At 41.0% G+C, this 24,249-nt stretch overlaps 1 protein-coding gene across 12 annotated transcripts; it reads left to right on the top strand.

The window, feature by feature from the left end:
- Nucleotides 1-241: 241 nt before the first annotated feature.
- LOC119891810 (AP2-associated protein kinase 1-like) lies at nucleotides 242-24,249 on the top strand. 12 transcript variants are annotated; one of them, XM_038703702.1, is made up of 22 exons: nucleotides 242-2,232; nucleotides 6,888-7,006; nucleotides 7,617-7,725; nucleotides 8,242-8,384; nucleotides 8,545-8,666; nucleotides 8,752-8,833; nucleotides 8,928-9,060; nucleotides 9,204-9,307; nucleotides 9,706-9,785; nucleotides 9,869-10,032; nucleotides 10,836-11,026; nucleotides 11,761-12,000; nucleotides 12,538-12,725; nucleotides 13,006-13,199; nucleotides 13,284-13,352; nucleotides 13,683-13,772; nucleotides 15,505-15,609; nucleotides 15,840-15,941; nucleotides 16,570-16,749; nucleotides 17,114-17,203; nucleotides 17,775-17,874; nucleotides 21,798-21,934. In XM_038703702.1, the coding sequence occupies exons 1-21, from the start codon at nucleotides 2,073-2,075 to the stop codon at nucleotides 17,867-17,869; spliced, it is 2,760 nt and encodes a 919-aa protein (XP_038559630.1). In that variant the 5' UTR covers nucleotides 242-2,072; the 3' UTR covers nucleotides 17,870-17,874; nucleotides 21,798-21,934. The 12 variants fall into 12 exon arrangements, with proteins under 12 accessions (XP_038559630.1, XP_038559618.1, XP_038559619.1 ...); XM_038703690.1 differs by lacking the exon at nucleotides 17,775-17,874 and having other exon boundaries at nucleotides 245-2,232; nucleotides 21,798-24,249; XM_038703691.1 differs by lacking the exon at nucleotides 17,775-17,874 and having other exon boundaries at nucleotides 246-2,232; nucleotides 11,761-11,994; nucleotides 21,798-24,249.

Here is a 24,249-nt window from a genome sequence, read left to right as displayed (position 1 = left end):
TTTTCAAGTTAGACACAAGCAGGTCTACTGGGTTTTAATATTCTTGTTCTCTTATTGTTTGTTATCCCTGTTTACATGAATTACTGTAGATATTTGAGCGGGACCCATGACTTCTTGTGTCAGAGCGGTTTTCATTTACTCATTGTTGTTTTTATGTGATAATGCAAACTGAAGCCAAACAGGATTCCTTTGACTAAAAACACATTTTAGCACTTTTCAGTGGGGTTGCAAATAAAGTTGAACATTCCTATCATACTGACTCTGCTGCAAGATTGCAAGTACCGATATCAGTAGGTTTGCAAGAAAGAAAAGGATTTATTTAACATATTCCTTCCCTTTATACTTGTCAAAGAAAAGGAAAAGAAAGAAGTAATAACAGTACACAAGGCACCTCACAATATAGTACAACTTTAAACATAAGCACAATTTCTTGATACAGATTAGATGGCAGAAAGTGAATTATAATAATCTCAGTACAGAGAAGAAGAACATACAAAGAAATGGAAAAGAAAAGAAAAGACAGACTGTGGATTGTTCACAGCTGCCCACAATGGGTTATCAACTCTCAAGTCATATTTGAGCTTAATACCACCACAGACAACGGGGATCAGCAGGATTCCCATAAAAGTTGTCTCATAAATATAATTCCTGATACATGTGGCAATCCCAAAACTAACGCTGCCAAGACTTTTGGTTTGTTACTTTCTGACAATAAATAAACCCAACTTAAATCCCCAAAATATGAAATGTTTGTTTGAAGATCATTACAGATATTCTAAGACGTAAGACATATTACCTGGTGGAGCTGTGCCAGTAGGCACATATTTCTCTGCAGCATTCAATATTTCATTGTCTTCAGACCTTACCTCATATGGATCCCTGTAAATTAGATTCTGAGTTCTCCCTAAAGCCTCTCTACTGCTGGCAGCTCACCTTCTGCCCTCATCTTACAACTTGTACTGCAGGTGTATTGTATTGTAAACAAAGACATAATAAGCTGTATTGTACCATTTCTATCCACAGAAAAGGAAGCTTTCTCAAATGGATCAGTGGTAAAAAAGAGAGGAGCCGTTCATTGCAGAGAAGTGAAGTTTCCCTTAACACTCAGATACCTTGCATACAGGTATTTAAGGTAAAAAAAAAAAACGAATTCTAATCTCCTATATTATTTGAAATAGTCAATACATGCATTGCACTACTAAAAGATGGTTATAGTTACTGTACCTGTGAGATTATAGCTGATCCGTGCAGCACTGAGCTGGACAGGTTGTTACATTTGAAGAGTGGGGCCCATTTGGTTTTTGTACTGGGGACCAAAGCTAGAGACTACAGGAAGTAGCTGTTCTTTTGACCAATCACATCAAGAGAAGTCCAGCCAGAGGGAGTCCGCAGAGAGGAGCTGGAGAGGAGTCACTAGCATCCACTGTTTGTAGCTACGTTAGCTCTGTCATTAACTTAGTTGACCAGCCTTATTCTTACAGCCGGCTGGACGCACGCAAGCCGTGGAGGTCTGTCAGTTTTACTACAATACAGACGAGTAGAGCAGTTGGTGAACTAAGTAACATTTCGGGTGGATGATATCAGCGGAGATGTGTAATAAGCTGCATTGGACACTAAGGACCTACCTGTATGCCAGTCTATCAACTGACAGCTGTCACCGCACCTAGCTGCTTAGCTTAGTGAGCTAAGGGCTAACAAGTGTTTTTTCGGGGCTCATAACCTGGCTAATTTAGCCAACCAGCGCTGCTCTCGGTCCAGAGTGGAAAGCGGTGACTTCAGTGTGGACATTATATCTTATTATTTCCTCAGCTATATTTGACTCCGCCTGCTGTTCAAACTATGAGCTAGCAAAGGAGCGTCGCACAAAGGTGTTTGGAATATTTTGAGGTCCAGCTAGTTAGCTAGCATTTAGCTTGAAGATAGCTGGCTGCATTCATTCAATTACTGTAAAACTGCTACAGCGTTAACACCGGCACCTCGACGAACAGGGGTTGGTTATATCCACTCATATTTGTTGTTACAATACGAATACATTTTGGACTTGTCCGTGCTTTGGTTAACCTCGGTGGGAAATGAAGAAATTTTTTGACTCTCGCCGGGAGTTGGTGGGCCCTGGGCCTGGCTCCGGAGTCGGCGGAGGAGGCGCTGGTTCCGGCGGCGGTGGCAGCTTCATCGGACGGGTCTTTACCATTGGACGATATCAAGTGACCGTCGAGGAAATTGTCGCCGAAGGTGAATGATGTGGCTTTTTGTTGTATGAATGCCTAACATGTCACACAAAGACGATTAACTAGATCCACAATCTAAACTGCACCACATTGTTGTGAGGATGAGCAGACAAGGAACATTAATTAATGAGTGGGCCTGTTTTTGTTGGGTTATGGCCCAGCTAGAGCCCCAGTGTAATGATACACTAAAACCTTTTTTAGAGATGGTAATAGCATTTGTCATGCTTATTGGCACAATGTTGGATCTGTTGTGACCACCGCAGGCAGCTCTTCTTAAGTACTTCACTTGCCCTCACTTTACTTTTCAGTTGTGGCCTGAGCTTGCTTGCTTCTGTGTAATGATCATTAAAGTGGGGGGAATAAGAGACGATTTCACAGATGAAATATGAAATGTGGGGGAGGGTGTGGTATACAATTATAAGTTGTTCAGATTTACTATTCTTTGCGTGACTGCACTATTAACTTAGAGGCTGGGAGGAACATTGTAAAACTGGATTTTCTGTTGTTGTAAAGGACCAATGCCATGCTGACTCATCTGTCTTGATATTTGTGAAGGGAGTGCCAAATCACAAATGTACATTTCAGATGTTTGGATGAACAATATCATTTTCAGCCACATAAAACATGACCTACTGACAAGTTGGGGCTTTAAAACTAAATTTCATAACACACCTTTCTGTATTAAAACAATCTGGCACGTTTGTTAGCTGGGGGTGAATCTTATTCATTGAGTGAGGTAGATAAATGTTTTGCTTTCAAGGTAGTCTGTACCAGAATACGGTTAAACAGGCTCCATGAGAGAGTTGTACAGGTTTCCTATGGTCATTTGTCTTTGCAATGAGAAAATGAGTCTGCCATGCTCTGTTAGCTAAGCGCGCCTGTTACTAAATAATAGATGAAAGAAGACTGATTAATTCATCAGTCCTATAGATGGGCCGCATCTGTGTGGCCACATGGTGGCTTTATGAATGGGTTAGACATCTACCCTCAGCCCTACACTGCAATGAGATGTCAGTGGAAACAGTTTGTAGAATTTGTTTATTTCTGTGAGTGTGGACTTATCAGTTTTCTTATCAGTTCTTGAAAAACTTTGGACTTGATGCAGACATTCACTTAAAGGAGAAAACATTGAGATTGGTTAGTTGTTCAGAATTTTGCATAGATGGTAAAAATGAATGATTTCCCCAATATTAAAAATCTTCCACAAATCCTAGTTGGAATGTTTTTCTGCAGATCATATTTTTGTCTTGCTCCAGCAGTGAACCTACAGCTTGCAATACGACTCCCCCCAGTGTCACTAGACTATTTATTCAGATGGTTTTGGTTGTAGTCCAGGCTTTAAGTTTCTGTTAGCTGGCTGCTCCATTTGGAAATGCCCCCCACCCAGTTTTCCTTTTGTTGTCATTGTTGAACTCTGTTGTCATTGGCTGAAATGAACACACTTTTCACATTGTACAGACAAAAGCATTCAGAGGGACATACTGGCTTTTGTAGCTTCGGGCCTAAAAGTTCATGCTTGGAAACATGTTATTATTGTAGTCTTTATTTTAGACTTTTGGCTTCAGGCAGATATGTGTGATTTGTTCTCAAATTGTTGTCGGAACATTTTGCATTTACTATCAACAAGATATGTTTTATTCTATCTGTATAGAGTTAGGCTATCTAATAACATTAGCCCTGTTCTGGAGGTGAATGTAACATGTTGTAACAGACAATGTGTACCCAGTTCCTGCTATTAGACTACACAACATGGAGCTTCAGTGAGTCAATGACACTCATTTGTAAAACAGAGTCATTACATTTTCCTGTGCAAAGACTTTCCTCAACTAAGACTAGATAGTCCATGCTAGTAATTTTGTCTCTAGTAGGTGAGGCTGGTGCTGGTATTTCTTGCTGTCGTTGTTGTGTAACCTTGCAGGGAGCATGTTTATAAACAGCATAGTAGTCCTGAGGACATGCATAGTAGTCCAAAGCCTAGAGAGTAGTTATGTAAGTTCTAATACACTGATGAGAAATTGTGACAGACCACTATAACTATTCACTGTATTCATGGAAGTGCGTAAAGGTGTATTTTTTTGTGCATTTGCTTGTGTATGCATAAACTACAGTGGTATAATCCTGACAGTCAGTTACGTCAAGAGGCGGAGGCTATTTGTAGCTGTGCTTACAATTATTTGTCTACTGAGATTGTAGACCACTGCTAAATGTTGCGTAAGAAGGCTGCTAATCCTTCTCATTCCTTACAGGCATCTCAGATTAGACTGTGCAAGACAGTAGGGGTTCAACTGTCTGAACTCTGACATATAACACACACACACAAAAACAGACACACCTGTGTTTCATGTTCTCATGAAGTGTGCTCCCATCTCTCTATTCTGATTCAGGATAGAGACTGAATTAGTTTGATATTGTTTTCATTTAAACCCACTTCTCAAGCACATCACTTCTCTGTCTTAATGACAGTAATTACTCAGCCAGTACCATGTCTGTTGGTGCAGCACTGTGTTGCAGATTTTTGCACTTCACTGTGAAATTTCCAGTATTGAATTTATAGCTGATGACATTAGTGAACTTGTGACCTGGCTCCACCCTGTCACATACAGGTCCTCAGAAGTCTGAGGGTTATTGTATTTATTGAACCATTTAGGCCAGCCTGATGAAAAACGATTACATTTTGCTGACTCCCATATTTTTGTACTCCGTTCATTTCTTAAATAATACGGCACACAGTAATGTTGCCCAAGGCGGTCTTTATCAAACATCACCCAGACAAGTCACGTGGAGCTGTCCTTGGCTTAGTAATGCTGGCAGGATGAGTCAACCCAGTGCATGACATTAACACAAGCTGTGAGATAAAAAAAAACTGTGAGCAGAAGAGCTGCAGTAACAACAAAATTCAGACCTTCACAGTGAAATCTGCTACGTGCTCTCAACATAAAATCAAGAGAGAACCAAGTGCAAGCTGAGGTCCATTCATATCTAGAACTCAGTGAAGAAAATAGGCTATCCTGTAATTCAGTGAAGTACAACCAAAACGGTTTATTTTCCAATACAAAATCTTTCAGAATAATCTCACTGTGGCTTGACTCTGTTGAAAAGAATGTTTATTCATCCATGTGGTTGTCAGTGGTTTGCGTTGCTATGCATGGATACTAGAGGTGAAATGGTATGAAAATATCATACCACGATTATAGTGGACAAAATTATCACGGTTATCAGTATTATCATGGCATTGTTAAAATGTGCTGATACACACACTGAAACCATTTCAACAATTTTACATTGAAAACCACAAGTAAAATTAACATTTTGTTTGTATAAACATTAAAATAATAACAGCCAATACTTTTTGTAATCATATCAAAACCATCTAAGTGTGCATTATCATTAAATTTTATGTTATTTTATATAATATGCAAGGAATGCAATGACCCCATGCACAGTTACATGAATACAGCTGAGTGTTTGGAAGACAGTGAAAGTAACTGCAATGAGTCCAAACCACTGACATAAACACAGAGGAGTCTGCAGCGTTTCTCCTGTTCACACACTTTTACAACTAATTTGACAGCTGCCAGATAAACTGCGTAACGTTATTATGTGCAGTGAGCGAATAGAGTCTGCAGACACACAACACATAGAGCAGCAGAACAATTTGTAGCGTTTTTACAAGAGCAGCTAACACTGAGAGCTTCAGTTTACAAGCTGTTAGAAAGTCAGAGAGACAAACCAAAGCTAAAAGTTAACTCACCTGTATTCACTATAAGGCAATTTTGGCAATCAAGTTTCCCTCAGCTCTCTTATAAAAACCAAAATATGACTAGCCTGCTTCTGAGAGACTGTCTAACTTTTGTTGATGCTGGACAGGATTTGCTGTGAGTATAGTGAGCGGTACTGGAACCATCATGGTAATTAAAATGTATACAGTAATAATAACCGTCGGGAATTTTACCATGGTTTATCATTAAACCGGTTACCGTTTCATCCCTAGTGGCAGCTTCACTGTGACCAAAGGTGGGATGATGAATTCTCTCCCTTACTGTCGCTATCCCTTGTCGGTGTTGTCTGCTTCTTGCATCCTTCGCCTCGGCACAGCTGCTGACTCACACAGTGCTGTTTCAAGCGCCTCTTACCAGTATGCCAGCCAGCCGGCCATTGCGTCATCACATACAGTATTCCCTTGAAGGACTGTTTTTCTTACTTCATCACTAAGATAATATGAAATACATACATGTATCGATTAGTTAGCAAAAGCCAATCCTGCTATTCCATGAGTCAGCCTCATTAGCTGCCAGTATTAATATATACCTCATCTGTCAGGGTCAGAGTACAGCTGAGGGACATTTGGTTTGAAGGCACTGTCAGAAACACTTGAGTGAGATACACTGAGTGGAGAACTACAGAATATCAGCAACTGACAGTGGCTGAACTAAAAAGTGAAATTATCCAGTTTTTAATATCATTGAAAAGCTTATGTTAAAAACCAGTATGACAACATGAATGGTATTGCCACTGTTAGCTACAAGTACAAAAATGCAGAGGAACAGGATATTTTGACATTGTAAATATGGATTACAGTGTATGTAGTTGGTGTTGTACTTTGAAATTTGTATGTGCTCATTCTCCTTTCTCCTTATCTTTCTCTCAACTCATTTGCAGGAGGTTTTGCCATAGTGTTTTTGGTGCGGACCCACCAAGGCCTACGTTGTGCACTCAAAAGGATGTATGTCAACAACGAACATGATCTGCAGGTCTGCAAACTTGAGATACAGATTATGGTGAGTAAGACAGTCCAGTAACTAACGGCTGAGTGCAGCATTTTCTCTTTGACAGTACTAGAATATGTGTTGTAAGAGCAGACTGCGTGCGTTAATGTTAACCTGCTTGCAGTGCAAAATGGCCAAGATTAACGACATCAAGTAAAATGTTGCAAGTGTGTAACTTACCATCACACAGAGACATACGGAAGTACAAACACTGAAAATTATCTGAAAATACTCTTTGACCCAGGGATAGTGATGGTAAGAGAAGTGATTTAATTAATGGCCCTTTAACACTTGAAATGTTTAATTTGCCTGTTGCCATCTAAGCTCCTTTGCCCATCCTTTGAGTCCTTAATGTAAGTGAAACTAAGCAGTTCCTGCAGCCACTCCCTGGGTGGCATGACTATTGCTGGATGGTTATCGTCATTACTTCCAGACCTTTGGCAGAGAATCAGCATGTCTCTACAGATAAAAATAGACTGAACAGTTGACATGGATGTTTTATATAATTTGTTAAGCCAAGTGTTTTAGAAGTGTAAAATCTATGAAAGCTTTTAGGACTGTGAAATCTCTGAAAGCTTTATCTCCATTGTCATTGGTAATTTCCCTCTGTTTGTTTACACAGAGGGACCTAGTGGGCAACAAAAACATAGTTGGTTTCCTGGACTCAAGCATAACTGCTGTTGGGGCTGGCGATGTGTGGGAAGTCCTAATCTTAATGGACTTCTGTCGAGGTAAATGGGCCCAGCCCCCATTCCCTTTCTGTTCCTGTTGAATTCAAAGCTCCATTACCCTCTGCTCCTCACAGCTGTTCGAAGGCAAATATTCAACTGATAGCTTTCACGGTCAATGTAACTTCAGTTTCAGTCGATATACTGTATAACTGAGTGGTGTTATTTATAGAAAGCTGTAGCTGTTGATGCCACTGTAGAATATAGTTTACAGAGAACAGCTATTTTGTGTAAACTTTATTTTAAATAGACATACCACTTTAGAAAATGTATTTTACATTTCAATACATTATGTGTATAAGCAGCAATGGCAATGCAGTGCTTTGTGTTTATAATAAGGTATAGGTAATTGTTATGACCATTGATTTTAAAAAGCAAGTATTTCTCACAGATTCAAACTGACCAAAAATAAAACACCATTCATAAAGTTACATCCCATAACCATTCGATAGATACAGTGTTACCTTGGCATCAGCTGACATTTCATAGACTTTTAGTTGAACTGTTTGTTTTATGCAGGCGGGCAGGTGGTTAACCTAATGAACCAGCGGTTACAGACGGGCTTCACTGAAGCCGAGGTGTTACAGATCTTTTGTGATACATGCGAGGCGCTCGCTCGCCTCCATCAGTGCAAGAGTCCAATCATCCATCGAGATCTCAAGGCAAGTCTTAATTCATTTCCCATTATGCATGAACTTCCCATTGCATTAGCCTAGCTAATTGCTGGCCGCGCCAATTATTTGCAAGTAATTGATTGTGACAGTGTTGTTTATCTCATATACTCTCAGTTCTGACAGGACTCATCTTGTCTTCCTCATGTAGGTGGAAAATATTCTTCTGCACGACCGTGGACACTATGTGCTCTGTGATTTTGGAAGTGCCACTAATCGCTTCCAAAACCCTCAGACAGAAGGGGTGCCAGTCGTGGAGGAGGAAATTAAAAAGTGAGTTTTCTGAGCTCTTCATACCTTCTCTCCTTTCTCTTATTAAAAATCTGAAGCTCAATGGTCTGCTCTCAAATCTTACCAGATACACTACTCTGTCGTACCGCGCTCCAGAGATGGTCAACCTCTATGGTGGAAAGATGATCACGACAAAGGCTGACATTTGGGTGAGAGGGACTGTGTTCATTACCATAATGATGCCTGTATGATCACATGACAGAGACATTTACATGAAGTGTACTGATTCTCTTGCCTGTACAGGCCATGGGCTGTCTACTCTATAAGCTGTGCTACTTCACACTTCCTTTTGGGGAGAGCCAAGTGGCTATCTGTGATGGAACTTTTACTATCCCAGACAACTCTCGCTACTCCCAGGACATGCACTGTCTCATCAGTGAGTAACCCTGTTCCCCAGAATATATACACTGACCTACATACAGCATGCACATCCTGCATATGTGCAGTTACTGTAAGTTTGAATGTGAATTGTCATATTTCTGTAGCAAACTTAACATCCTTTGTTTGTTTATTTCCCAGGATACATGCTGGAACCTGACCCAGATATAAGACCAGACATCTACCAAATATCCTACTTTGCCTTTAAACTGGCTCGACGAGAGTGTCCAGTCCCAAATGTAAATGTAAGTCACCATGGAAAGAAGAATGGCAGGAATTTGAGATGGGAAAATGCAGGATTTGTGATATATTTATATGTATCTGATGTACAGTGGTTTCAGTTCTCTTGTTGCTTTCTTAGCAAAGTAATCTAGGACAGTGATATGGGAGAAAAGCTATCCTTCTAGCTTTTGTTGGCTGCCAGTTGGCTGCCCTTCATACATCTTTCCCTTGTCAGATACATTTACAAGTTAGCTCAGCACTTGGTCCAAATTTCTGACCTCACACCTTTCACGCCTTTAAGTATTATGACATTAGGTAATGAAGATGCATTCATGGAAGCTGCAAATTGATACTGGAGTCAATGTTTTCTTCACTGAAATGTAAACTCAAATGAAAATTGCAAATCCCCTTAATGTTGTAGAATTCACCTATTCCTGCAAAACTTCCTGAGCCTATCAGAGCCAGTGAAGCAGTGGCCAAAAAGAGTCAAACCAAAGCCAGGTGAGTGAAAAGCAAAGCATTTGAGTGTTAGCATTGTAAGAAACATCTACATTACCATCAGTTTTCTCTTTTCTTTCCTTCAGGCTCACAGACCCCATTCCTACCACAGAAACCTCAATTGCACCTCGACAACGGCCCAAAGCTGGCCAGGCTCAGCCCCAGCCGATATCAGGCATTCTCCCCATTCAGCCAGCTCTCACTCCACGAAAGAGACCCAATGTGTCCGCAGGAGCACCCCAGGCCATAGGTATAAGTAGCTCTTTGATACTTCTGTGTGTAAGAGTTAAGACCAGTCTTACTTGGGTAATAAGGGACTTTGCTTATCGTGGAAGTTGTCCTTGTATTGCTTTATTCAAAGTGACATCTTGTATTGATTCATGATAGTGAACTGCTCAAGAATTTGACTCTAAACCTTGTCTAGGGCTTGTATTCCTAATGGGTCGATTAGCCCGTTGTTAAAAGGCTTTTAATTGTCTTTTTATGAGTCCTGTGACATCCATACTTTAACAATGCAATCCATTTGCAGCCCAAAGACAGAATAGATGGTGGTGTCACATTAATTACAGCAGTGTACTCGTTTGTTTTATTTTGCACTTGTAACTCAGTAATTTGCTGGGTCGTGTTTGGGGATTAAATGAATGTCTTGAAGAAAAAAAAAGGAAAAAAACACTAATAGAGAAAATAACAAATATATTTATTTATTCATTTAGCTATACTAAATTATTTCTAGTAAATAAATGCAGGAATTGTTACTTTAGAATATAGTGTAGTATTTCCTTGTTTCTGTCTCAGAGGGAAGTGGAGATTGGGCCGAAAGCATTAGCTTGCCCAAATAATTCCAGTTATTGAAATACTCTTTTCATTTTTCTAATTTGAGGGTCCTTTTGACATTAAAGGAGGCATACAATTACACAAATACTTGCACACAAACACATATATACTGCATTTAATAACTTTCAACTGCTTGACAGTTTGATGAAAACAAGAATCTGTGATGGCATTCTTTAGGTCACCATAAAATGTCTGTTTTTTGCATTCTCCTTCCTCCAGGTGTTGGTATCAGTGTCCCAGCTACAGCTGCAGCTGCTGTCCAACCTGTCCAACAGGCTCTTGCAGCACAGGCTACACCACAGTCAGCTCAGACACCCAACATGCAGCCACAGGCTACACCACAGCATCAGCAGCTCCTCATGAAGCAGCAGCAAGCCACAGCCTTCTTAAGCCCACAGAGTAACCAGCAGGTAGGCATCCTGGCAGAACAACAAGAAAACATTTAGTAAATCTCACTCATGGATGCTGACTGATGTTGACAGTGGTGTATAGACGTCCTTCCTGGTCCTAGAGAAGTCTTCACGGTTGAAAGGACCTATATGTTGACTTGTGTAATGGACCATTTGCAAAACAGAGCGTACTTGGCAACACTTGCAGGCGATTTATTTTGATTAGCTGTGAGTGACCACAGACACAGTTTGGATTATCTGTTTGTTCAGCTAGTCCTGCTTCAGTTGACAACATCACTATTCATGCAGTATCAAACACAATGTGATACCACACACACATTGCTGTACTGAGCTGGTAATGAGCCATAATCTTAAACATACAAACACTGCTATGTTGTTTGTCTGTTCATCTTGTGGTCCAGACTGTAAAATCAACTACTGTGATATAATATAATGCTTTAATTTGAATTTAAACATCCATGAACAGACTGTGAAACTGCTGATTATTCCCTCTGTTACTGTTTTTAGCCTGAGCTGGCCTGTTTAAGGGACAAAATACTTTTATTATAACCTAAATTGTGTCTGTTTCACCACATCTTTCCTATATTTTCTCTTGTTTTCCATTGTGCACTGTCAAAAAGGTAGATCATGAACTCTGAAAAATATGCTATAAAAGGCTGCTACACTTGTCAGAGAGCTATAAATCATGACAACAGGGCTTTCCTCATGCTTGGCTGTGTGGTATTCCTATGTAGCATCTACTGGTACAGAGCTTCCACCACCAGCAGCAGCAGCAGCAGCAACAACAGCAAACAGCGTCTCAGGTGTCTTCCCTGCCGCAGTCCAAAGCTAAGCCTGTTCCTCCAGTTGTTACCCTGCAACTGCAACACCAGCAGCAGCATCATGTAGCCCCAGTACATGAAACAGCAGCTTCTCATCTGACCCCCATCCCTGAGTCTGCAGTCATTGGTCCTGCAGCTGACCCAGAGGTTTTGGTAACATCCTACTCCTGCTGCTGTCTGCTGCTGTTCTGAGAAAGGGAGTTGATTACTAGCTCGTCTCTAACCAATCACATCTGATTTTTTTTACTTTTCCACTACTGGGGCAAAGGGAAGGCAGGAATGGTCTCACTTAATAATAATCTTGAATGTGACACTGTGATAGCTAAAATGCGTCTTTTGGAAATACATTGCTGCAGTTAGATACTGTGTAAATCATGTGATAACCAAATCATTTAGTGTTGCATTCTGAACTGCTTCTTTCAACTATCACCCTACCTATTTTGTTTCAGTTAACCCTTGATTAATGAGGTGTCATTTCTTCCCTTTTCTATAACAGTTTTCTCTTTTGTTGTTTCAAGGAATTTATAATCAGTCTTCTATTTCAGATTTTCTTTTCCGGTGGATCTTGCATGCTTGGTTTTTTTTCTAATTTCTTTATTTCTCTTTATGCACTAAACAGAAATTCTCTGTTGGCTTGAAGGACATTTTCCCTTATATTTCCTCCTCTGTGTCTTTTCCTGTTCCCTAAAGTCATCTGGCCGAGGGATTCACAAAGTCGGGTCATTGACACCCCCCTCGTCGCCAAAGATGCCCACTAAGAGTGGCCACAGACGCATCCTGAGCGATGTCACTCACAGTGCCGTGTTTGGGGTCCCAGTCAGCAAGTCCACCCTGCTACTCCAGGCAGCCGCAGCTGAGGCCAGCCTCAACAAATCCAAGTGAGCAGAATTGACTCCCTTCAGTGATCTGAGGATGGACTGTGCTTTCATGACACTGAGTGAGCTGAGAAGGGCAATAGACAGTCCATTCATATAAAAGACCCTTTTACAACCCAGAGAATCCAACTTAAGAAGAATCAGTCGATTCAGTCTTTAAATAACTCTGTTCACTCACTCTTATTTGCATACATCAGTAGACCAGTGCCCACAGCTTTAATACCCATGATCGCATTTCACTGTGCACCACCCTTGTTTATGTTTACACCTCTGTGTACTGCAGATCGGCTAGCACCACTCCTTCTGGCTCCCCCTGCTCGTCCCAGCAAAGTGTGTATCATCCAGGTGATGGTGATGCCCAAGCTGCCCTTACTGCACCCAACACTCAGCCCAGCTGGAACCCCTTTGGGGATGATAACTTCTCCAAGCTAACAGCAGAGGAGCTGCTTAACAAAGACTTTGCAAAGCTATCTGATAGTAAGTTCAACTTGCTCACAGCATACTTACATGTGCAGCATTGGTAAATAGTTGTGGGATCTAAAAATGATTGTATCTGCGCAGCTGCTGCACCAGGAGAGAAGGTCACAGGCTCCAGTGAAAATCTCATTCCAGGGCTCAATGCTTTCCCAGGTAAGGCCTTGCCTAATTCTTCTCAGTATGATGTCTCATTGCTTTGCATACATTATATCCCAGGATGCTTCTCTTTGAGCAATATATCAGCCATCAAATGGACATTTCTCTTAATATCTACATGCAACAATTCCATATTGAGAGAGGTGAAATTCAACCGTTTAGCTGGAACTGTATGTGTTGCTGTCTTGACCAATGTCTAGAGTTGTCATAAAAGTTAGCTTATGTCTTCTCTATCCCCAACTCTCACCTACTCTCTTATTCTGTTATTCCTGCTGTCATGTTCCTTCATTTGTTGTCTTCCATCTTTATTTACTGTGCAATGTTAAGATGAAAGATCTGCAGACGTCATGAGTGCAGGTTCAGCGTTGTTGACTGCCCAAGACCCTTTTAATACCGTCTCCCTCTCTGACACCACAGGTAATTTTCTTGTCACAACATGACATAGAACGAGATGTGTCTTTGATTCTGTCGGACCTTAGGTTCTTGAACAAATAGATTTAAAGAGCTTATGAGTCACTTTTTTTTATTTACTGAAGTAGTTTCCTGGATATCACACGTCCCAGGTGTTAGTTTATGAGTGCTAGTTTTGTGGTTTGGATTTGTACACGTCTTATCTTGTTGACATAGCAGGCAGCCTCACAGTGGGTCCTTGTCAGCTTCCATGAATAGAGACCATAGCTACAGCTAGATCGCATCTCATTTGCAGATCTGTGCTTTCGCTGTTGCCTGGCAACGCGAAGGACAAATTCTCCTTTTGTTAATTGGATTGCCTTACTGCTGGAGGAGCCTGCTTACTAGTGGCACTAAGAACAAGAGAAAGTTAAGCATGTTGCCTTGTTAAAGTGATGACCCAGCCCTTTATGTTTACCTCAGTTTAGCCTTTAGCTCTTTTGGAAGTGCACGCTTAGCTGTGCAACCTCCTTTGTGTAGTTGCCTGGAATGAAAGGATAAAAATGTTGAGGCTATTACATAATCAGGGTGTGGTTAATCTTCTCCACCCACCCTAAGCTGTCTCTTTCAGTCTCTCTGAATCGCTCAGTCAAATAGGATGCACACAAGCAAACACAGTCAGACTTCTGCTGATAGAGCAGAGAGCCCCCGCTGAGCAGCATCCTTGTTACAGCGTACTGTGTATCATTTTTAATATTACATATGTTCTGTATTGACTTTACTGTAAAAATGAGCTTTTTGGGATTTATAAAAAGCTTCTCATCAGCTTTGGCCTCTCTCCTATAGTGAAGGAGGCAAAAGGTCACATCTGCTGTGCCATTTTCTAGCCAACACATTCCTTGTCTAAGACCCCATTTTGCCCCATAACAGTTTCCAGTAAGTATGAGCTGCAGTGAAGAGTTAGTAGTTTATTGTTTCATGCATGGACTGTATTTTAGCTTAATCAAACCAGTACTTTTTTATAATAATAAAGGTGCATCATTGAAAGAAAATAACGTTTTAAATGGTAAAGCTTCTGGTAAAGCCAACTTAACAAAGATTTGTCTGCATTGTAAGAGGGTTGACATGTGGACAGTGACATTGGGGCAATCTATGAGCACTGTGAAGAAACTCAGTGATTGCTGTGGCTCGTTTTATATGGTAAAATGTTTGGTGTTGTAGTTTGTACTTCAAGAGCTTGAATAATTCTCAATGTTTTCTGCAGTAACTATTTAATATAATTCTACTGGTAAAGGATAATGCTGAGTTTTGTCCTTTTAAATGTGATGTATTACTCATCTTACTGGTTTTGGAGTGTGTGGTTGTGGTGGGCAGAACTAAAGAAACTAACAAATCATACAATAATTTTAGGATTTTATTATGGTTTCATTGACGTTGCAAGTCACCTGATGTTGGTGTCATTTTTATGTAAAATTACCTTGAAATGTTCGCACAGTGCAGTAATCATCTTTTCATGTGTTTTCCTAAAAATATTTTGTCCCAAAACAAATTTCAGCAACTTGATATCTACCATATTATAAATTTTACCAAACTGTAATTATGCTTGTTTATTTTGTCCGGATTTAATATTTTCCTCTCACTTCAATTTTTCTGTTCCTTATTTGGATTTGTATGCGAAATCCTCCCTCATCGCCTGTTTTTCTCTCTTGCCCATCTGTCCATTACCTCTCTCCATCGTCACTCCCTGGCTTGCTCACAGAGAAGCTGATTGAGGGACTGAAGTCCCCTGAAAATTCTCTGCTGCTCCCCGACCTCTTAACCCTGGCTGACCCCTTCAGTAGTTCTGCAGAGAGCTCCACCAATGGTACTAGCTCTGTTTTTGTCCCCTGCCTTGCCCTAAAATTCCCCGTCTGCTCTGCATGTGTCTTCCTTGCCTTCCTTCTCCTCTTTCACTCACATCATCATGAAGTCAGAAAGGCCCACTGGGGGAAAGAGTAAAGAAGGTCTTCATCAATGTTATCCCTACTAAGGCAATTTTTGCTAATACTGATCTCTTTGTATTACCCCTTTTCCCACTTGCTCTTCTCCATGTAGCGAAGGCAGATGTGTGTGTGGATTCACTGATTCCTGGTTTGGAAGCCCCCCAGGCCCAGCGACATTCAGGCCAGCCAGAGCTCATCCCTGCCAGCATGCCAGGTTAGCATCCTGGACCACAGAATAGGAAATCTTACCCTCGTTCTTTGCAGCTCTTTCAACAAGGAATAATTGTTTCTAGCTGTGGTCATGATCCCGTTGTCACCTTTTGATATTATCTTGACCGGAGTTATTTATTTATTTTATTTTTTTGAGGGATTTTTACAACTGCATTCATCAAACAGATTTATCACTGACAAAACAGCTACATCATTTCGGCCTGTTGCTCTTTCTGGCAGCTAACTTTAGTAACTGGAACAGTTGCTGTAGTGTAGAGCAGTGAGGTGTACCATGACCCTGAGGTATTCTAGGGTGTGAAGCAGCCTATTCAATGAGAAAACGTAACACATTTTTCATCATCGATGCTTATTTTGCCTAAAATCCACCCACAGTCTACATCGTTCTGTAATATTATGAAACGTGTAGGTTTTGGTATTGTAGCTCCTGTCCCTAACTTTGGTGTACGTTTTAAATGCAATTTCCACCAAGAGTTTCCTTTTGAAGCTGATGATTGTATGCTTCCAGAGATAAAACAGTGAACTGTCTTATTAACCAAATGCATTTTCCTCAGCTCCTTAAGCTAACAATCTGTAACCCCTTGTCCCTCTGGCTTTGCTTCATCTTGTCTCAGACTCTCTCACTGGAGAGGACTCTCTGCTGGGTTGCGATCTGTTATCTCATACTTCTCCTCATGGAAGCCAGTCTGTTTCTGGTCTCCCTTCCTCTTCCTCCTCCACCTGCTCCTCTGCTCCTCCGGGCTCCGGCTCTGGATCCTGTCTGGAGGAGCTGCCGCCTGGCCAGACTGCTTCTGGTAAGACCTCCCCCTTTGCAGCACCCCTCAGCTGGCTTCATGTCTGCTGGGTGTCTCGGCCCATGAAACCATCACAGACTACAGATCCTTCCAAAAACAGGAGGGCCAGTTCAAACAGAAAACAAATTGACACGTGATATAGAAATTGAATTAGATGCACTGAATGACCGCTTCACAGACCCTTGACTCATTTGTAGATGAGCCAAAAGCCACCTAAAATGCATGGCTTTTAAATACTGTGACTGCCCTGACTCCATCTATTTTTAATCTACTTGCATCCTCCTTTCTTTTTGCTCTTTTCTTTCGCTGAGTTAACTTTTTCCCCCCCTCCATCATTCCTTCACTTCCTCTTCCTTCACCGCAGACTCTGCTTTCCTCATGTCGTGTGGGGAGAAGGGCAATGACGACGAGTTTGACCCTATTCCTGTGCTCATCTCCAAAAACTCAAATCAAGGTAAGGTTAACAGAATCCCGAGATGAGCACTCACACCTGCTGAAGCCCAGAATATGAGCCAAAAAGATGAATGACTTAGCCCCTAATTCAGTTACCAGCTGTTTCCTGTGACTACTGATGTGAGTAGTTTTGTATGGGTGTGCTTGTCACATTAAGGCTTTTTATCCCATCAAGCTCTCACATTAGACATCTTTCCCTCTTTTGTTTCTAATGTTACACAGCCAGTTATCTTCGCCTTGCAGGTGTTTGGCTCTTTGTAGTTTATCTTGAAAATCTCCTCATGTTAAAGTTACATTCCCTTACTCTTCCCCTGTAATGATGCAGCTGTATAAAGATTATCCCAGCTCACTCTCTGCCTGTTTCTCTTTCTCTTTCTGCCCCCCGTTCATGCATCTCTCTGCTGTACCATCATTTTCCCTTAATCTCCATCAAATTCTCGCTCTTAATTTCTCCATACAATCTCTGTTGCTGTTACTTATTCTTTTTTGCCTGTTTTTTTTTTTCACGATCTCCCTCGGCTCTTCCATGTCCATCTCTTTCTCTGTCTCTCTCTCTTTCTGCCACGTTTCAGGTGGTCACTCGCGCAGCAACAGTGGCAGTTCAGAGTCCAACATCCCCAACTTGGCCCGCTCCCTTCTGCTGGTGGATCAGCTCATCGACCTCTAGAGGGGGTGGGAGAGGTCGAAGGGGCAGTGTGCAATCCTAACAAAGGGAAGGGAGGGTGGGGGGATAGAGATGGGGAAGCAGAGGCACTTAATGTAGCACCTTTTTGAAGTTAAATGGAGGAGCCAGCATAGATTGGTGCAGTGGAATCTTTCTTTTTATGTGCCTCCTTGGCCTCAACTCCATCTCTAGTTGCCTGATAAGCTGGTTTCATATAAATCTGCTGGCCGTTGACATTCCCACGCTGGTAAAAACCTTTTCATTAATGGCTGAGCATATCGTCTGCTTCTGTCCCGGCTACGTCATGGTCTTCCTCATGCTTTCCTCATACTTGCATTAATATCCCTCATTGAGTGCACTGCCATGGTGGTCACCTTCCATCGTACGCACGTTTCTGCTTGATCACAGCTGCATCGTGTTCACTCTGTGTACTTGTTCAGGGTTGAAGCTTTATTTAAACACGCCACCTTCAGGCATGCTCATTTGTGTCAGGGGTCTGACTAAAGTGTGAGGAGTCAAAATGCTTTTGACCTCCAGGATAATGTCTCCTGTGAACACTTTGAACTAAACTATTGACCAAACAAAGACGCACCCTGGAGGAAACCCCTGAGAGCTGTTTGCACTGATTGAACCAGTTTGTAAAGAAGAAAACTTCAGCTTTGGGCAGTTTTTACAGAGTCCTTAAACTGTTGTGGTTTACTGTACTGGGAAAGGAGACAGTCTGCGCCACCTTAGGAAGTCAAATCAATTTAATTCTGTGCTCTGTTCCCATATAGACCAGTGGCCATGTTTTTACAGCTATTTATCTAAGCTAATGTAGTAGGATGTAATGTAGGAAAAGCCGTAGCTTCAGCATAACTGTATATTGTCACCACGCAGGGTGTTATTCCTCCTAAAACTACACCTGTAAATCATTCGCTTGTGGTGATGTCTAAATCCTGAATCTGGTGAAGTCAGTGTTAACATGGGTGATTAATTCAGCTCCATTACCATGGCAGGATGCTTTCACTGGCAGCATTATCTACAACACTTTATAAGACCATTAATATTATGTGTGCATTTTATAATTACATGTGTTTCTGTGTAGGGTCATGTATTTGACTCATTGTCAAGATAAGCACAGCGGAAACGAAAGGGAATCAAATAATTTGACCTGTAGCCATGCCAAAGCTAAAAGGACAGTCTTTATTATTTTGCTGTGTTTGGCGTGTGTCTGTCTGCTTTCAGGGTCAGTGAAGATGAGCAGATTTTTAGCAGCATACCACTGTTATAGAGAGGGAGGTACAATGTAGATTTCATTGTGTTATTTTGTGTAGGTTTTGTGCTAACAAATAAGCTTTAAATGAAAACCTCCCTCTCCCATTGACGTACTCCCTGTCTTATCTAGCCAACCTTTTCTTACCAGATATGTAGAGGTCACTTGGCCAATGTTGACTTCATCTCAGCATCCGGAGAAATGGAGAGAAAACTCCTTTATATGTACATAAAATCACTATACATTTATTTTCTCATTAGCACTGGTAAAAGTAGATTTTGTTGTGTGTGTACGTGTGTGTGTGTGTGTGTGTAATATTTTAAGGCATGTCATCTATCATGGTATGATTACATGTGGCAATTTATTGATAATGCTTTAGAATGAATGTATAAACTGCAACCATTATGAAATATGTAAAATGTATAATGATATATAGATTTAAAAAATATTTACATATGAAGCTGTATTTAAGAGTGCAAAGATGTTCACCCTTTCCTCTGTCCAAAGTCCCTCTGTCTTTTCTCTCCATTCACGTCAAGCATTCAGCTCGTGCTTTTGTTTTTAGGCGTCGTCATCAATTAATGAAACAAAGTGCTTATGACTTACCTGATTTGGTAGTATTTTTTTTTTCTCAACCGCGGTTCTTTACATAATACTGGTACTTGTAAGTTGACTGAGATAGATTTGTATTTAACAGGCAGCAAAACAGAGCTAATGACGGAATTTATTTCCTGATATCTCTGTAGCACCTCTCACCTATGATAGCTGTTATTTCATTAGGCTGATGATCATAAGAAAGGCTTTTGTGACTTGAAAAACACAACTGACTTTTCATTACATCTTTGATCTCAAAATCCCACCAAGTATTACCTTTCATTCAGGCTTTTCTCTAACCAAGGAAGGTGGATTGCGTATAGGCATTAGTCTCTTTTTATAAATGTCACCTTAGATATGTATATAGAAAACAATAAACGGTACACTTCTTCTCCTCCTCCCTCCACTATGACATATTGTAAAGGTCATAAACATCAACAATACTGTAAGAATTAGCATGGTTATAAAAATATACTTTTTTCTTTACATCTCATAGTTCAGTTAAGTCATTTGCATTTTTGTGGCTAATCTATGCAATCCTACAATAATGCTTCATGTTCTTATCAGACACTACAGTGCTGTATCCTGTAGAGTTATAGCCTTGGCCGTAGAGTTTTACCTGTGTTGCCATGTGAAACCAGTGTACTTGTTGTTGGGTTGATATGGTGGCAAGTATAAAAATGACTTTGATTACATCAAAATGTTTGACATGATTCGGCAAATGTCCATATGTCAAAGCAGGACTATTGTGGAGTGTGTACTTCTATTTTTATGAATTAAGGTTCAAAAGAGAGACACTGAATAAAAGTCATTAATGTGAATGGGTCATATTATTTGATTTTTACTCGGAAGGGCAAAAGAGCCATCTGACTTTATTGACAGTCTGAAGATTGGCTCTTCCGTTTTCATTGTTTTAATTAGCAGAGTTTTTTCCTTCTAGATTACAGACACTCTGATGTGACTTGATGGTATCTGCTCAAATTTCAGTATTATTTAGCGATTGCCTTACACTATAGAAATACGTTTGCACCACTTGGTGCAAGCATCAGCAGACACTTGTCTGTCTGTACAGTTGTCCTTACAAGCTTTAAAGGACTATTCCAGTGTTTTCTGGGTTTCCCTGTCTATTCCTTTTGTCTCACCCTGTTATGTCTCAGTAGTTCCTGGATGTTGGTAGACATGTGTTTTAAAATCATGTTACTGTTCACTGCTGGTGTGATTCCAGGCCAGGGACCTTGATAAAGGGCTTGTACCACAAATAGACTAAACTGTATAATGAGGAATTGATAGCTGTTGTTTCACATGATTACGTGAGCAGTCTCTGATGATCTGTAGGCCATTGTTCAGTTTGATTAACTCTGGAGTGCAACAATGTGAAATGGGCTGTGGATAGTTTAAAACAGATACGTGATGAAGGACATTATCCAAGATGTAAAACAAAACAAACACTGCTGTTTTCCTCTAATGGCTGCAACTAACATCTCCCCAAGAACTGCCAGTTAACAGCTGCTGTCTACTCTGCTGAGGTAAGACTGATCTGTCTGTGCTCATCTGTGCAAACCTGTCTATACCTAATTACCTCTAATTTTTCTGTGAAGGCTCTTTGTCCTTGTTTCCACAGACCTACTGACTCCCTCTGAGCTCCCTCTACACAATTAATTCTTACTAAAAGCATAACTGCTGTGACTGTTTCCCCTAACACGAGGCACTGTTTTTGGAGGTTGAGGATGCTGCAGCTCTGCTGAAACTAATTTGTGGAAACAAGGTTATTTGATGTTGTAACGGTAGAGCTGGCTAGTCATCTGTCTGTATTATGTGACTTGTTCAGAGTAGAATGTGTCTGTATTGTTGTAAGTCTTGTGCTGGTTTCTCACTGTTGGGTCGTTATCGTTGATTCTTCAGTGGTTACAGATGATCCATCGATCATATAGTATGTCATGTTTGTGACTGAGGTTTGATGGTCTGGTAGATAAATGGGCGCCTGGACCTCAGATGGTAAAGTTTCATGTTACAATATTTATACTGTCAAATGTTTTTGTTTGCCTCTGATATGGTTTCCTCTATCTCTGCTCTCTAACACAGATATGCAAGGGGAGAGTAATGGCTACTCTGTGCTTGCTGAGGGACAAGAGTCTGAACCTCCAATGGGAGATCCTCAAACAAACGAGGGGTGTGTGCACTCCAGCGACGAAGATGAGGAAAAGGAAGCTCATACGGTAGAGCAGCAGGATGAGGGAGCCATTGAGAGTCATGTAGATGCCCATGACTGCAGCGGCTCCAGACCTCTGCTGCTGGACTCTGAGGATGAAGAAGAACAAGGACCTCAGTTAGCCCTCCACTCATCACCACACTCCAGCGCAGCACCAACACAACCATCTACTACCTTCCATCAACTTACTCCAAGCACCTTTGCTCACAATCATTCCCAGTATGTACATCAGCATGTACATGAGCCAGCGAAGGGGGCAGAAGTTGCTGTGGATGTTTTCGCAAAAGCCCCTTTTCGGATTGGGCAAGAAGACGTGGGCGACGTGTTTGCAAATGCTCCATTTCCGCATGCTCTCCTTTCAGCTCAGCAGCAGCTCGATGTATTCTCTCAGGCTCCCTTTGGAAAAAGGAAGGAGGCTGCAGGAGCTCAGCCCAAGACCTCATTTCCTCACGCAGCTGGGGTTCATGCTGTAACCTCCGACCAAGGTGCGTTGGGTCAAGTTGCCCAACAACCGTTCCGTCCCCAAGCTCTGGCCAAATATTCCCGACACTTTGAGGGACCCGTGCCCCAGCAGCCAGTAGCATCTCACAGAGTAGTGTCTAATGTGACCAAGCAAGCCTCTGTGGCATCAGTCCCTGTTGGACCTCTTCACTCCTGGACCCCAGAAGTGAGCGCTGTAGACCCTTTCGTCTCTGCACCCTTTCACCTCAAGGCACCGCAAGAAAAGCCCTGAACGCACACTAAATTATGCAAACTATAACAGGCATACTGCATGCTGTCACCAGCGCCGCAGCTGGACTGCAGGCCTGCATGGATCTCATTCTTAACTGGCTCCAATTAGTTCTGATAGCGCATCATCTTTACACTTGAATGAATCCATTAGAGTAAGAACACTGACAACATTCTCCTACTGCTAGTCGCTTTTTATTGTCACATCCTTTTGAATCGTCGTTAATCTTTTTGGTACGTACATCTACACAAAGACAATATGGTGGTCAAGCATTTGATTGTTTTCTTGCCTACCTCAGTTTCTTTTTGTGTCAGCACTACAATACCACACGCTAAGGGAGTTTGTAGGTGGTCTGCAGCTGTGGCAGTTTAGTTTTCTGTATATTTGAGCTTTGCTGTGAAAATATGATCTGATAACGCCTCATCCCTCCATTGTATTAGTTCTCAAAAAGGGCGGATTCAGCTTGAATCACAAGATCATAACTTCACAGAAGCGTGGAAGAGGAAAAAACACTGTATAGAACAAGGAGCAAGTGAAACACATCCTCAATCTCTCAACACTTTTGCGTGATTTTTGTGACGAGATGTTTCAGAGGAATTTATCTGTATCCAAAATTTGTAAACGGCCTTACAGTTACATAATCAAAGTCAAAAGTTTTGGGTCCTTTATGCTTGACAGTTTGTTTTGAAGCTGATGCTGGATAATGATGCATTGACTTTTCAAAGATAACATTTGTTGATATGAAATGTAACTGTTTGGTTCTGAAAATGTTTGCATTTTTGCCATGTGTATTATATTTGTGGCCACTGTCCTGTCTGATGAAAATAGAATATCAGTGTTTGTTCCAACGCAACGTACGAACCATATATAAATGTTAGGCATAGAAAATACATTATAATAGTTCCTATGTTATATAAATGTAGAAGAGACACTTTTCTGTTTCTCCATACTTCACAAGATATCTCAGAAGCCTTACACTCTCGCTGTAGTCCTCTGCTACAGTACCACATCAAACAGCATAAATCACTTTTGCCTTTTGTACCCTCCTAAAAAGAAACTGCTGCATTAACATCATTTTGGTGCACTTACATTAACCACCAAATACTTGTGTACAATCATGTACAATTTTCCTTTTGGTGTCTGCACTCTGATGCATCAAGATGTTCATTCAGCTCTGTAATGCACCTATATCGTAGACATCTCTATGAACTCCAAATGTGTACTAACTGTGACTCACACTTACAAATAACTAAAGTGAAACTTAACTGCAACTTTTAAAATAATGCCTTCCTGCAGTCACACAAATGTCTACAACACTTATGCTTCGCAGTTCCAGTCAGGGATTGTAATCGTACTATCATGAAAGTGAGATCTTGAATGTTGACTGACTGATGACATTCCTTTTATTTCCATCGCCATTAGGGAATATTTTATTGTCGTCGTGCTTGTCATGGAACACTTTGTGGTTCCCACCATGGCACTTTTAAGAATGGGGATCCAACCTGTTGCAATCCAAAGTTTAATTCATGTATTCCTCTGTTGCAATGTAAAATCCTCATCTTTCTGTTCTTGTTTTTTATATATATATATATATA

The sequence above is a fragment of the Micropterus salmoides genome, unplaced genomic scaffold (assembly GCF_014851395.1).
Source record: "Micropterus salmoides isolate LMB-PRFRI ecotype aquatic unplaced genomic scaffold, ASM1485139v1 Ms_hic_scaffold_7, whole genome shotgun sequence".
NCBI classification, from domain to species: Eukaryota; Metazoa; Chordata; class Actinopteri; order Centrarchiformes; family Centrarchidae; genus Micropterus; species Micropterus salmoides.
This window is presented reverse-complemented; position numbering and strand designations above follow the sequence as displayed.

What these genes read in the sequence shown, in the direction of transcription:
- LOC119891810 (XM_038703690.1), top strand. Translation starts at nt 2,073, where the DNA reads ATGAAGAAATTTTTTGACTCTCGCCGGGAGTTGGTGGGCCCTGGGCCT. An exon ending in GTGGAGGAGGAAATTAAAAA is followed by an intron (nt 8,667 to 8,751) that starts GTGAGTTTTCTG and finishes AAATCTTACCAG; the next exon opens with ATACACTACTCTGTCGTACC. An exon ending in CTCCCTCTCTGACACCACAG is followed by an intron (nt 13,773 to 15,504) that starts GTAATTTTCTTG and finishes GCTTGCTCACAG; the next exon opens with AGAAGCTGATTGAGGGACTG.